This window comes from Rhinoraja longicauda, chromosome 5 (genome assembly GCF_053455715.1).
Source record: "Rhinoraja longicauda isolate Sanriku21f chromosome 5, sRhiLon1.1, whole genome shotgun sequence".
Classification (NCBI taxonomy): Eukaryota; Metazoa; Chordata; class Chondrichthyes; order Rajiformes; family Arhynchobatidae; genus Rhinoraja; species Rhinoraja longicauda.
The window spans coordinates 47,970,529-47,986,641 of record NC_135957.1 but is presented as its reverse complement, the minus strand read 5'-3'; the positions used below and the strand labels follow the sequence as shown (position 1 = coordinate 47,986,641).

Genomic DNA, 16,113 nt, shown 5'->3' with positions numbered 1-16,113 from the left:
TGAAACCTGCCATGATGCCAATCTAACCAATTCCATCTGTCTGCCCATAGTCCATAGCCCTTTACTCCTGCCCTGTTCATGTCTCAATCCAAATGCCTCTCAAATGCTGCTACTTCCACTGGCATCGCATTTCCAGGTACTTAACATTTTCTATATATTTTTTTTTATTTGCCTCGCAAATTTCCTTTAGGCTTTATTCCTCTCACTTCAAATCTACGCCCTCGGGATTTGAAGTGAGATTAATAAAGCCAAAAGGAGATTTTAGAGGCAAACTACCTTTCCTATTTATGCCCTTCATAGTTTTATATACTTCTATCAGGGCACCCCTCAGCCGCTGATTCCTCAGAGAAAACAATCCGTCTTTCATCATCAGTACTCACTGATAACTGTCTGTTATTTTATAGCAAACTTATAGCTGTCTCCTTTCCATCCAGTAATATAATGCGCCTTTTATTGTTTCTTCGTTCTATTTTAATAGATCTCTGAACCTTCAGCTAACTCTTTCCTTACTAGCTTTTCAAGTTTATTTGATTAGTATTACCACTCTCATTTTATTCTGCCTTAAAGCCAGGAACATTGAGATCCTTCTTCAGTCCAGATCTCTGTAATTGCTAGTGTAATATTATTGCCATATTCATTTAACACATGAGTATCCCAATTTTTTTATTTGTCTTATGTTTCACCCTGTCTGATCATTCCTAATTTGGAAATATTTTTAATTCTACACTAATTATCTCTGAAACGTTTTCCTTCTCTAAGTGCTTCACCCTGGTGTCCAAACATTTACCAAGTTAATAGAAATTCATCCCAAAGTACTAGTTAACTTCTTGAGTACTTTGACTGTTGAATGCAACACACCCTGGTTTCTGCTTCCCCAGAACTAGTTATAAGTTTCATGAATCGTAACCCCTCCTTCCTGCTACATTTATCTGGACATGTTAATTTGTTCTATCCTGTTATCCTCATTTTCACTTCTGTGGTACTTGGAGCAATCCAAAGATTACTGACATTTAGGTCTTGCTTTTTGACATTCCTCCATAACTCCTGAAACTCAAATTATGGTTGTTCCTCTTCTGTCCCTCTCTGACATGTGGAAGATCATAGTAAATATTAGCCTGTAATTATGACATTGCAAAGCTGACAGTTCTTCGTTCATCTTGCAGAAATATAAGGAAGCTTTTTTTTTAAAGTAACATTCTCAAAATACTATGCTGTCAAACAAGTAGATTTTAATTTCAATTAGCACCTTGAATTTCTGGTGAATTTCAAAAAAATAGATACCAACAAGCAACGTTAAACATGTTCCTTAATTTCTTGCCTCATGTAACGTCCAGTTCAGTAAAAATAAGGAAAAAATAGGAAAACAAACTTGAGCAAAGATATCCTGCAAACAACAAAACTGATAAGAGAATAGACTGTAAGCCACCAGTCTAACATCAGCATTCAAGTCACATGTTAGCCTTTGATGGCACACATGCAGTTTAGGACTCAAAACAATTAGGATATTGTCTCTTTGATGTTGTATAAGCAGAGTAATTATTGATGAATTAAGTTTACTGTAAATCTTGATTAAAAACTTTTTTTTAAATCTCCTTGTGTGGCGTTAAGGCATGTTGAACAGAAAGGTTTCAATGTAAGCGATTGGTGTTTGCTGATTACGTCAGATGAATTGAAAAAATAAATCCCATTTGTGTTGCAGTTGGTGAGAAATTGAAGAAACTAATCAGTGTTTCTGCTCCGGTTAGCTATTCTGGAAAATGCTGGAGTATGTGGTCTGGATGCAAGACCACTGTAGTATGTGATGCTTTCTGCAGTTAACTAGCCGACTATCACAATCCCCCATCATGAATATGAAAAATGACGTGATGGTTGTGGCAACAGATTACTGTCATGGTGATAATCTATATATATATATATATAAAACTAAAACTCTCATCTTGTATATTTGTGCTTATATTTGTTGTTGAAATACAACCAAAACGGTACATGATAGCGTGACGATTTTAGGCCCACCTTACTCACCATTGTCCTGGGGTTCAAATGTTTGTTATATTTTAAAAGTTTTTCACTTTTTATACTTTAAAAATCATTTTTTTAACTTTAATAAATCCCTTTTTCACTTTCCCTGCCCGTCAGCCACGCCGACCTCCGTTTTCGACGTCACAATGGGAGAAGGTCCGTGCATGCGCTGTTGGGAACTCGGAGGGTGGTGGGACTTCCCGAGTGATGGGAGTGGCGGCCAATGGGGGGGGGGGGGTGAGGAGCTCTCCTACTGCTGGCATTTATGGTAGCTTAAAACAATTGAATGCTCATTTGGATCTGTTTGAATGTTAGTTATACTGAAAAGCAGTATGATGAGATCTAAAGAGAACAGGGGAATGCCTGCTAACAGACCACAGTTCATCAAGGAAAGGAAGTTTGTGGTGGTAATAGTAAAATCATAGTGATGGAGAAAGACATTGTGGCAGCAAAGCTACCTTTTAAGTATGTGGACAACAGCACTTTATTTCAGGCCTCAGGGCAGAAGTGAGCTAGAAGCACACCTGCAGTATACTATTGGGCTAAAGCATGGTACCAATTGGGCACATGGAGATTTGCCAATGAAACAAATTAGGTGCAGCCTCATTATTCACAGCTTTCATCGGGAAGCAAGGTACGTGCAATTTTCCAATAACTTCTACTTAAACTATGGAAGTAGAACATCCAAATAATTAATATTGATATAATTGATGTGAGTAAAAAGAATGAGGTAAATAGAAACTTATGGCTCGATAATGCTCGGCTTGGATTTTAAGTCTACAGATTGTTCTTGTGTACCAGCATCCACAGCTAATAAAATATTCTGTGCTATTGGAAAGCTGATTTGACTTTGAACTTGATCTGTACACTGTCAGAAATTGGTCTAATAGAATAACTGAATGAGCTCAAGGTGGTCCAGACTTTCATTTTTGCCTACTTTTGCAAAGCATCCTCACTTACCTAACTCTTATTTATCTGTGCTTCACACATGATTAGTCTATTCCATATAAAATATAGATTTCCTCTGTTTAATCCATTTAATTCCAAAAGAAAATAATATAACTGATCCATTTTAAATTTTTGGTGACTGACTTATTCCATTTATATTTCTAATGTTAAGTCACCGTGGAAAAACTGCAAAATAAAGATCCCCCCTTACAAACTGTACACTTATCTATGTGTCTATGCCCTTTTGACATTAGACTTATTGGTATTTGTGAATCTTTGGAATTACTGTACAATGTTATTGCTCTAACTTTTCTCTGATTGTTATTTGTAGTTTACACTTCAAGGAAACTGCAGAAATCCTTGAATCTTAACCTCTGTCTGCCTGGTAATTTTTTCTTGGGACAAAGCTTAAAATAGATTATCCATTTCAGGACTCATGTTGGATATGCAAATGACTGGACCCGATCAACATAGCTGACTTAGTGTAACTAGAGTTTCAATGCTGGGGTTGTTGACTTGGGAGAGAAGATTGATTGCGATTCATTGGACCTTCCAATGAATTGGGAAGATTTTTCCGAGATAACATTGGTGGTATTTTTGTCTGCCCTGTATATTTGGTCGGTAGTCTAGGTCTGAGAACTATGTAGGAGATTAGGGATCATTGTTTTATGACGTCTGAAGCCTTGATCTTCAGATGCCCTTTTATTCAAAGGCGGTGTGAGTTCATCATTAATGTGATAAAAAAGAAACTGCCGATGATATGTCCCTCTTGGGATCAACAATTGGCCTATCAGGGAACCACTCTGCCGGAGGTCATCTGTTGGAAGCCCCGATTTGTGCTGGTCTTTTCCTGCTTCCAGTTCCCCCCCACCCCCTTACAATCAATAGGTTGGTGTCCCAACCTGAAATGTCGCCTATCCATTTTCTCCAAAGATGATGACTAACCCGCTGAGTGATGATAGACACAGAATGCTGGAGTAACTCAACGGGACAAGCAGTATCTCTGGAGAGAAGGAATGGGCGATGTTTCATGTCGAGACCCTTCATAATTAATGTCTGTTTTCAATGAGAGATAAGGGGGGCCCATTCCTCGTAGGGTTTCCATTGTGACTTGGGAAAATCATGTTTTTTCTTTAAAATAAATTGTTTGTTACATTTTTTTTAAAAATAAATCTCAGCCGGAGCGAGCCGTGGACCCAAAGCCTCTCCTGCATTGGTGTAGCACCCTCCGCACCACCCCTCCACTCCCCCACCCCTCCCCACTCGCATGCTCGTTTTTTGTTATAAAACTGCCACATTAATTTCCAAGGGAATTTGACTCTGCTGTGCTAACGTTTTTAGTACCATGAAAGTTGTTCAGCAGTAAATATCACTTATTATGCGATTACAAACTTCCCACACACACTATTATTCAGTACTCCTTGGTGCAGGACCAGTGGGTAATTATTCAAAGTGATTGCCACAGTGATTTTGATTTGGAATTTATTTCAAAGATTGCAGTGATGCATTCTGTGTAAGAACATGACAGCTCACATTGCGTCTTCTGTAATTTTCTAACTTGACAACATATGTGCAGATTCCTAGGATTCTTTCAGATTGGTAATATAATGGCAAGTGTTAATAACAGCACAGGGTAAATTGTTCTTTTTTAACCTAATTGCATCAATAGAGAAAGAAGGGTGAGAGAATGCCAAGATCAAATGCTTTTCATCTAATTTGTAAAAAAACTTGCCCAATTTTAAATTTGCAATTGCCCAACGAATAATGCAAATAGTACAGGAAAGTGGTGCTGAGGTAAAAGATCAGCCATGATCTTCTTTAATGGCTGAGCAGACCCGAGAGGTTGAATGGCCTACTACTGTTTCAATTCATATGTTCTTAGATCTAGTGGCTTTATTCTTCCCATTATTTCAGGTTTTCCCAATAAAAAATGAAAATTACTGATGTGGAACAGAAATGGACCATCAGCATTAGGGTGCCAGTTAGAAGCAGGAAAATTCATTACTCGCCAAATACTTCCATGTACTTGGCCGTCTATGTATTTTCCCATCTCAAATGCCTCCCAATCATCGAACACTGGAAAGACTGCCAATGTGTGGGTGTTTCAGTGGAGTTGCTCAGTAACATCAGCTGGACTGTTCCCCACAGAGGAGATGTAGGTCTTGATGGGAAATTGAAAATGTATTTACAGATATCTTTGATCAAAGAGAACTTTTAACCATTTGGTGGTATTGTCAACGCAGAAAATGTGTTTTATTTTTCTCATTTAAAAATTGTATGACATAAATTTTGAAAGGAGTGAACTAAAGCTAAAGTTTCTATAATAACCTTTATGCTATATCTACTTTTTTAATAATACAGGTAAAGTGACTGTGTTAGAGAAACCCAGAGTATGTTTTGTATATAACATAGGGTTTAGTATAGGAAAATAACTGCAGATGCTGGTACAAATCGAAGGTATCACAAAATGCTCGAGTAACTCAGCAGGTCAGGCAGCATCTCAGGAGAGAAGGAATGGGTGATGTTTCGGGTCGAGACCCAAAACGTCACCCATTCCTTCTCTCCTGAGATGCTGCCTGACCTGTTGAGTTACTCCAGCATTTTGTGATACCATATGGTTTAGTATAATTATTCGATGCTTGTGTTGCTCTTACTCTATGCATTTGGCTTATCCCAGCTCTGCTTTAGCCCGATATCCTGACATGTTCAGTTCCCTTCTTGCAATCATAGACCTTCCTGGTGGTTGTTGATGCCACTGATGGCAGAGGTCTTATTCTTTATTAACATGACATATGAATTAAACGGGGGAGTGTAAAAATTGCTGGCCATTGCATCACAAATTTGCTTTGTTGCATTTGAAATTGTAGCTCTGTAAATTAGGTACAGATTACTTAAATGTTATTTGGTCATGTGTTTTGCTGATTTTCTTAACTCCGGTAACTGGTTAATGAATGAAGTAATCAGTAAGGCTATCGAAAATCTGTAATTTATTATCAGATTAATTTTTTTTTTTTACAATAGCCGCCCAAATCAAACACACATTATTCCTTGTGCAAATCATGATACCCATTGCTGTACATTATTTTCATACATACATTTCCAATTCATTTTGATTTTTTTTGCTTTCCGATTTCATGTATTTTTTCCCCACATACCAGTTCTCTAATTAGTATTGTGATCATTAGAATTTATGCATTCGTCTTACTAACTTGATTGAGTTTTTTGAAGAGGGGACGAAGGAGATCGTTGAAGGTAGGGCAGTGAATGTTGTACACATGAATTTAAGTAAGGCTTTTGCTGAGGTCCCTCAAGGTAGAGTGATCCAGAAGATTAAGATGTACGGGATCCGCACTGACTTAGTTGAAGGGTTTAGAACTGTGTTATTCACAGAAGACAGAGGGTTGAAGTGGAAGGATGATATTCCAGTTGGAAATCTGTAACCAGTGGCATTCCGCAAGGATCTGTTGTGGGACCTCTGCTGCTTGTGATATCAATAAATGACTTGGACGTAAATGTAGATGGGTTGGCGATTAAGATTGCTGGTGACATCAAAATTGGAAGAGTTGCAGACAGTGAAGAGGGCTGTCAAAAGATACAGCTGGATATAGATCAGCTGCAGAAATGGGCAGAGAAATGGCAGATGGAATTTAACCCGACCAAGTGTGAGGTGTTGCACTTTGGAAGGTTGAATATAAGGGGAAAGTATACAGTTAATGGCAAGATCCTTAACAGCATTGGTTCCACGTATTAATACATATTACTGTGGAAGTTTTATTTCTAATGCAGTAATTTGTTTGCGTGAAACACTGCAATTATGTAAGGCATAGCATAGAGAGATTTCTAACAGAATTTATTATTTTGATTCTGTAATTTGTAAATTTACACCATGAATTTGAAATAACGACAAAATAACTTTGTTGGCGACAATTGTGTAGTTTGTTAGCTTAATTGTGTAGTTTATAAGTCATAGGAGCAGAATTAGGTCACTTAGCCAATCGAGTCTGCTCCAACAAAGATGGCTGATCTACTTTTCTCTCCTAAACCCATTCTCCAGCTTTCTCCCCGTAACCTTTGACACTCTTACTAAACAAGTGATTTGTAACTCATTTGTTGACATTGCTTTGTGTGTTTCAACTTGTTTTTTGTGGTAGTGAACACCAGTGCCAGGTCCAAAATTTAATGTCCAGCTATTGTTGATCTTCAAAAGCCATTATTAATTTCAAATTATGATATAATGCGACTCTGCAGATGAGTGAATATTTCCCTAAAATGTGCTTATCTCCTGCAGGTCTTTATCAAAGATTGACTTTATTATTAGTATTTTCCAGATAGTTTCACTATCATTAAAATAACCTGAATATTTACATAGCGTGAGAGACATAGCAGCAGTCAAGGACGCCATGCAGTCCATCTGGTGCAGTGAGAAGCTCTCAGCTTGAATGGCATAGTTGGGTGAGGCAGGGGTTACCCATGTCTCCGTAGAACAGAGCACGCAGCAGTCCCTTATTTCTCTAAGGTAAATGAATATCACCTTGTTCATTCAATTTGTTCTCAACATTTATCAACAATATGCTGGGATGGGGGGGTGGGGGTGGGGGGAGCTTGAAACCACGCCTCGTCTCCCCTGCAGTTCAGCTTGTTTCCCATGTTTTCTGAGAGTATGGTGTGGGCCGCTCCATCAGGGGCGATCCGTCAGGCATTCCGGTACTTGGGCCTTTGGCCTGCTCAGGCCTCAACATCAGCATATTGTGTTAAGTGCGGAGGTTAGATTGGGTTGGCATTTTCTCTGGGGCCCACACAGGGTGATGCCCGGTGGGCTGATCGGGTTGGCGTCTCCCCAGTGTGGGGTTAGCCCGGATCAGTGTCTCCACGAGGTCGTGGCTTCAGGAGATGTGTTTTGGGCGCAGGCTTCGCAGATCAGAGTAGGCCTCGCTGGTCAGGTACGGCAAGATCTTCAGTCCAGAGAGTCGTAGAATTGTCAGCTGTCTAGGTATATCAAAGAAAATATTAAAATGATGCTAGACCTACAGGAAGAAATATGGGCCAGTCCACTAACTCTAAAAGCAGTCACGTAGGATGTCATTCTTTTCCGCAGACCAGCACTGAACAACTTTCTGTACCGGATCTTCCCACTTCAGTTTCTGTTTAGCGGCAGGGAGTAGAACCATAGCTGGATGATCATATTTCCAGAAATGTGGCCGGGGAGTGTAGGCGTTTTTTATGGATGTGTAGCAGTGGTCGAGCACAGCTACACAACCATTAAAAATGCATAGTGCTCAATTATAAGACAGCACTTTAGTAAATCTGACCACCTCCCTGTTTAGAAGCAGAAACTGAAATTTGTGGATCCAGTACAGAAAGTCGTGCAGTGCTGGTCTGAGGATGACAAAACATCACCTATCCATGTTCTCCAGAGATGCTGCCTGACCCAATATGTTATTCCAGCACTTTGTGTCTATCTTTGGTATCAAACCAGCATCTGCAGTTACTAACGTAGATTAAAACATTACCCACTTCCACCTATCCCGTCTTTCCTTCTCCCCACTACACTTCTATTTTAATATATACAGTATAACCAAACTATTCATTTTGAGGCAGTTCCTCAAAGATCACAAAGTATTTTTGGTCTCTTTGAAGCTCTTGTCATTTCCTTGTATACAGCCTGTTTTCTCTCTTGACAGAGTGCATACCGCATAACAGGAATGACGTTTTTATCCTGCTGAAAAAAGGAAGGAAAAAGCTTCTTGTTGCTGAAACATCTGCAAGAAAACAAGGTTCTGTCATTACACTGCATACGTGTGTGTCGTGTGAGCAGCTGCGACAATTAACTGACCTGCACCCCGCCATTAATCCTGTTTACTTGGTGGAATGTTTTGGTTAATAGAAGCCAGATGGTTGGCGTGCATGTAAGTGGAGAGGATCACCAGCAGCCTTCTACATCCATTTGTGACACATTGATTAAACGGAATGAAACCTTTTTTTGCCCAAGTACATGTAAAGAGTAATTTTTTTACATTTGTGCTCATGGTACATAGAAATCCTCACCCATGACAAAACCCAAAAGATTGCATCTGTTCTAACATAGTCAAGGTGTGTGTTTATGGGTAACAATACTGTAAAATTCCCCACAATTTGCCAACAGAAGAAAAAATGACAGATTTATATAAATGGAATGACTGACTGAAAAAGTTATAATTTTGATTGGCAATACAATCTTTCTACAATAATGCAGTTAAAGTAATTCTGCCATAGTTAAGTGATCTATTGATTTCATGGGAGTATAATTGTCAAATGTTTGCATTTTTAAACACCTAGGAACACACTTAATTTAGCTTATTTGCATGTATAGACAATGAAAATTTGAAATGTTTATATTGCTACACAAGGGTGTTGAAAATAGGAATTCAATGTCTCATTGTCACCAAATGTTTGTGAATTCATGACTATTCTACAACCTTTATTAAAAACCTGTATGGGGAAGTCAAACATTTTGAATAAACATTTAGTAATTCCAAATGATTTACTTGCATCTAGTGTTTTTTGAACGATCCTACAAGCAGGAAGAGTATTGTAATGTTTTTGAACATCTGCATCTGGACCTCCTTTAAACAGAAAGTCATAAAGTCATACAGTGTGGAAACAGACTTTTTAGGCCCAACTTGCCCACACCGAACAATATGCCCCTTCTATACGAGTCCCACTTCCTAAAATCTATCCTATCCATGTACCTGTCCAAATATTTTTAAACATTGTGATAGTACCTGCCTCAACTACCTCCTCTGGCAGCTCAATCTATATATCTACCAACTTTGTGTAAAAAAGTTGCCCCTCAGGTTCTTATTAAATCTTTCCTCCATGTCCTCTAGTTCTTCATTCCTCTACACTGCGTATAATACTCGGTGCATTTACCCCATCTATTCCTCTCATGATCTTATACACCTCTATAAGATCACACCTCATCCTCCTCTGCTCTAAGGGATGGAGTCCTAGCCTGTTCAACATCCCCCTATAAGCTCAGGCCCTCAAGTCCTGGCAACATCCTTGTAAATCTTCTCTGCAGCCTTTTCAGCTTAACAACATCTTTTCGAAAACAGGGTGACCAAAACTGAACACAATACTGTAAATGCGGCTTCACCAATGTCATGTTCAACAGTAACATGACCTCCTAACTTCTATACTCAATACTCTGACTAATGAAGGCCAATGTGCCAAAAGTCTTCTTGACCAGCCTATCTACCCATGACACCACTTTCAAGGAACTATGTACCTGAATTCCTAGATCCCTCTGTTCTACAACACTCCCCAGAGCCCTGTCATTCACTGTGTAAGCATTGTCCTGGTTAGACTTCCCAAAATATAAACACCTCACACTTCTCTGTATTAAATTCCATCAAACATTCTTCAGCTCACCTGCCCTCACTACAATACCACCCACTTTGGTGCTATGTTGGTACTGAAAGATTCACAAATAAAGCTCTTCTCAACTCAATGACAACAGACTTTGCAGCAGCATTGGTATACTATATATCTCATGAGAGAAGTGTAACAGCAGGTCACAAGAAATTACTTATCAAGGGAACCATTAAAACGTGGAACTTTGTGCAAATCAGTGACTTAACAAATTATTTGATGTGACAAAATTTATGACACAAAGATAGGGGTAGAAACACGAGGGCTCCAAAATGTTAACTGTCACCAATGCAAGGAAATGTGATAAGTGATAATAAAGAATGTTGCCTAAATGATTGATTGTTATTATTAACGTGTTAATAACAAAATAATTACACGTTAATAATAACAATCAACCATTCCTTTTCTCAGTTGTGGCAGTAATAGAAGTTTCACATCCACAACTTTGGGAAGATAGTTAAAGATTCCTTCTCTGGCACACATTTGACTTGAGGCAGATGTACTAGTTAAAGCTCATAATAATCAGAATTCCTCCATCTCGAGGGCTTCTTGTCATTATTCCACACACCTAATTTTCACACTAAGTCTTATTGATGGTTGTTCCCTTGATATAAATTAATAGCATGGATTTAAGTGATTAAGATGCAGTTTCAAAATTTCCACATGAGAAACTTTGGAAGAGAATGGACGAAAACAGTGAGTTTGAGGAAATCAACAGATTATTAGATATCACTAAATGTTTTGGATATTAAGAAAAGCAAGGGATACGGTGTTAGTGTAAGATCGTGACAGTGATGTAAAAGGCCAATTATGATTTTGATTCACAGAATAGACAAGTGGCCAACTCCTGTTTGTGTTTCTTATGTTCTTAAGAAGATATAATGGCGAAAGTGTGCCAAATGAAATTTAACGCAAAACAAAATCCTGTCACATATTTTTAATAAAGGGACAATATAACAAAGTGTGCAATTCTCATGGGAAGCTGAAGCAAAGATATGAGTGTCTATCTGTATAAATCCTTGAAGCTTGCTGTTCAGCTTAAACACAGTGGAAATCATCTGGGATCTGAAGTTTTATTAATAAATGCTAAGGGCATTATTTTAAAAAACATTAGTCAAGATATTGTGCCCAATATAGTCAAAATGTGGAGTAACTCAGTGGGTCAGGCCGCTTCTCTGGAGAAAAAGACGAGGTAAATGTTTTGGGTCAGAACCCTTCTTCAGACTGAAAGCAGAGGTGGGGGTGGGAATAAATTGCAGGCGAGAAAAGGCCAGAACAAGTCAGGGTTGGCAACAGATGACTTCAAAAGGGTGGGGCCCATAATGACCTATTGTTGGCTGGGTAAAGTGTGATTATAACAGGGATACAAGGATGCGAACAGTGGAATTGTTAGAACGACGAAGGTGGAAGAGAGGGTAGGGGAGGGAATGCAAGAGTCACTGGATGCAGGAGTTAATTGTGCCCAATTCTGGTTACTGCACTTTAAGAAGAATTTGAAAGCTTTCAAGGTGGCCGAGAAAAGATTTATTAAAAAAGTTCCCAATATATTGTCATTAAAGGAAGGTCCTGAATCAGAGACCACAGATTTGTGAAGAAGCAAGTGGTTCCTTTCAGGAATGTCTTACCTGACAGGATGTTGGAGGTAGATTCACTTGTAACAATTAAAAGAGAATTGGTCTCCAGTAGCAGCTGCAAGGCCTGAAATGAACCAGAAAAAGAGATGTTTTAAAATGAATTAAAAAAAACAAAACTTTAAAACATAAATAACACTTCATAATTGGGAAAGAAAAATTATAGCAAATATAAATCTTTAATTTGCTTTTCATTATCTCTCTTCTTCACAGCCATACAATCCCCGCAAACAAATGAGCTCCAACAAACTGCAATCTAAGCTAGGTATATATGACATGGGATCCGAAAGCACATTCCCCAGTGTAAATGCTGCACTATCTCAGCAAGTTCCTGCTGTGCTATTGGATTCCATGCACAGTCTTACTGCGGTGACGCAAAATAGCTGGGAAATCAGAATTTGGCCTGTGGGTTTAAGACTTCCACATTTGTGTGGGAGTCCTGGAACTTGGCAATACTTTCATTGAGAAATTCTGGCAGTTCCATCTGGAATTGCCAGCAAAAGCCAGACCTATATTTTTGCCAGAAGAAAATGTTTTCCCATTAGTTATTTTGTGAAATGTTCTGTTGTATTGGAATTAAATCATCCACCCAAATCCGAATGAGACTGCTTCAGCAATCACCTCAATATTAGTTTAGTGGCTCTTATCCTGACTTGTTTAGCATGATCAATTGGTTTATTATTTTTTTCTGAGTATCAGGATTTATTACAGACTAAGCTTTTCTCTGTAATTAAATATTCTAAGACCTAAGGTTATATCAGGCTGTCAGGTTTGCACATGACTTCCTCCCACCGCAGTTCTAAGGTAACTAAGAAGTCCAGCCTTGAGTGTGCCTGTACCCACAGTTACTGTCACAGATGGGCCTTCCTGGAAGTGAACCTGCGCAAAACAACTGGCCCAGATGGAGTCTAGATAGCCGAGAAAGCACACTACCGTGCTTCTACCCCCTCAGAAGACTAAGAGGTTTGGCATGTCTCCAAGGACTCTTACCTAACAGCCTCTACAGAGGCACATCCTCTCGGGAGATGCATCACAGCCTGATTTGACAATAGTTCTGCCCAAAACGCAATAAATTGCAGAGACTTATGGAGTTTGCCCAGTCTATCACACAAACTAGCCTCCCTCCATCAACTCCATCTATGCATCAGGTTGCCTCAGGAAAGCAAGAGTCGTGTTTAATTATAATATTTATTGGCAACGGAACAATGAGATTATTTTATCAAGGAACACTTTTATCTTGGTCATTCCCTCATCTTTCCCATTGGGCAGAAGATACAAAGGCTTAAAGCAAGTACCATCAGATTCTTGAACTGCTTCATGCAGATGACTGAACAGTCTAGACATAAACTAGGGTGTGGTCTCAATCTTCCAACCTACCTCTTTACAGACCTTGCACTTTTTTAAAATTTGCATTTTCTCCGTAACTGTAAATCTGTAACACTATTCTCCATTGCGGTATTTTTCTCTTTGGACTTGCGTATGACTTTATTATACTCATGTATCATATGATTTGACTGGATAGCGCACAAACAAAGCTATTCACTGCATCCTGGTGCACATAATAAACCAATACCACATCCAAGCAGAGATCCACAGGTAGAGCTCAAATGGCATAGGCATGGGTTAACTGGCTTATTACATGTTCTTTCTGCTATTTGGCCTCCATGTGCCTACAGGGAGATTCAAATACCCTGTCTTCTGGATGCCTTTCCATCAATTTGAGTGTCTTGGGCTGGGAATTTCCATAAAATGGAGTTTATGACATATAAACCATAACAAGGAACAAAAGCATTAACAAATGAATTCTAAATGGAAGCTTAACATTTTTAATAGTTAACGGTAAAAACCCTATTCAGCAGAATCTGCTGACATTAACCTAACTAGAATTCTAGTGCTTCCATCCCAACATTCACTAATGTAGGATAAAGCTGAGTATCTTCCACAAGAACACGAGATTAATGCTTTTCACAATGTTTATAAATACCCACAGTGATCTTCAAAAGAAAGCATAGTTTCAAATGTCAATTTAATGCTGAAGAAACAATACATTTAAGAGGAAAGAACAGGCAATTCAGTACTACGTTATATTAACCCTATCTGACGTTATATTCACCTCATCTGACATCATTTTCATAAGTGAGAGGAGCAGAATTAGGCCATTCGGCCCATCATGTCTACACTGCCATTCAATCATGCCTGATCTATCTTCCCTTCTTAACCCCATTTCCTGCCTTCTCCCTATAACCCCTGACACCTGTACTAATCAAGAATGTATCTATCTCTGCCTTAAAAATATCCATTGTCGGCCTCCACAGCCTTCTGTGGCAAAGAACTCCACAGATTCCCCACCCGCTGTCTTAAGAAATTCCTCCTCATCTCCTTCTTAAAGGAATGTCCATTTATTCTGGGGCTATGACCTCTGGCCCTAGTCTCTCCCACTAGTGGAAATATCCCCTCCACATCCACTCTATCAAGGCCCATCCTTTTTTCTCCTTTTCTTCTCTTGCTTTTGTCCATCCATCTGCCAATTAAACCCCTTCACCTGTACCTACTATCACTTACCAGACTTTGTTCTGCCCCCACCTGTTCTCCAGCTTTCTTTCTCCTACCACAATCAGTCTGAAGAAGGCTCTTGACCCAAAACGACACCAGTCCAGTCAGACACTCTGCCTGACTCGTTGAATTACTCCAGAACTTAGTGTTTTTTTGTTGTTACATTCACATTGTCTTTTTCTCATGAAATGTTAGGCACTGTACACTTTTGTACACTTATTCAAATGATTTTGAAGGTAACATTACAAACGCATCACAAAATCACCTTTTTGGCATATGTCTTTGGGTTAAGCTGAAGATTTATTAAAATTATAAGAACTGAAGTAATGCTAAAGATGAAATTGCAGTAAATTGTTCACAGAAGGTTTAAATGGTCTGTTTTACACTAGTGTTTGCTAATGCACTACCACAAGCAAACAGAGATCCCATAAACATTTAATGATTTCCCATTAGGATCACCCAGCACATTGCATATAAACACCCCTCAAAATTTCTTTTGAAGTCAAAATTTTACAAACATGACTACATGACGGCACGGTAGCGCAGCGGTAGAGTTGCTGCTTTACAGCGAATGCAGCGCCGGAGACTCAGGTTCGATCCTGACTACGGGTGCTGCACTGTAAGGAGTTTGTACGTTCTCCCCGTGACCTGCGTGGGTTTTCTCCGAGATCTTCGGTTTCCTCCCACACTCCAAAGACGTACAGGTATGTAGGTTAATTGGCTGGGTAAATGTAAAAATTGGCCCTAGTGGGTGTTAATGTACGGGGATCGCTGGGCGGCACGGACTTGGAGGGCCGAATAGGCCTGTTTCCGGCTGTATAGATATGATATGATGATATGATAAGAACATTAAAATTAGGAACAGAGGAGTGATAGGAGCATGGAAAACCTAAGACAACTCCCTTAAGGTCAGCATTATTCCCTAATATTTTCACTCTCTCCATTATTGCATGTTGCTTGTGCTTCATTAATTTTCTTCATTCTGTATTATTCCATTTGTTTTCATTAAGTGTTGCGCTCAATTTAATTTTCTGAACCCTAAACTTTAACTGCCGATCACACACATTTTTCCAAGACCTGTGACTGCCTCCAGGATGAAACTGTCCAATCAACACTCGACATCCCCATTGTTATGCCCGGTCTGTCTTTGAGAACAAATCCTTGTGATCACAAAACCTAGCTGCAGGTGTGATTGACCAGGATGATCATGCTCTCCACACACTTCCAATTTGCTTGAGTTATAACAGTCTTAACATTTTAACTATTGCCAGTAACTAATTGAATCAATGGTATGAAACTTTCACGGGTGTCAAGGGTTATGGGGAGAAGGCAGGTGAATGGGGTTAGGAGGAAGAGATAGATCAGCCATGAATGAATGGCAGAGTAGACTTGATGGGACAAATGGCCTAATTCTGCTCCTATCATAAGATCATAAGTGATAGGAGTAGAATTAGACCATTCCGCCCATCAAGCCTACTCCGCCATTCAATCATGGCTGATCTCACTCTCCCTCCTAACTCCATTCTCCTGCCTTCTCCCCATAATCTCTAAC

At 39.2% G+C, this 16,113-nt stretch overlaps 1 protein-coding gene across 1 annotated transcript in view; it reads left to right on the top strand.

The window, feature by feature from the left end:
- The window catches only part of supt3h (SPT3 homolog, SAGA and STAGA complex component), a 320,444-nt gene extending 310,970 nt beyond the window's left edge, over window positions 1–9,474 (top strand). The window contains exon 12 of the mRNA XM_078399478.1: window positions 8,649–9,474. Coding sequence (XP_078255604.1) covers window positions 8,649–8,690 — 42 coding nt within the window. The 3' untranslated portion in view covers window positions 8,691–9,474. The remainder of the gene's footprint in view (window positions 1–8,648) is intronic.
- The last annotated feature ends 6,639 nt before the right edge of the window (window positions 9,475–16,113 follow it).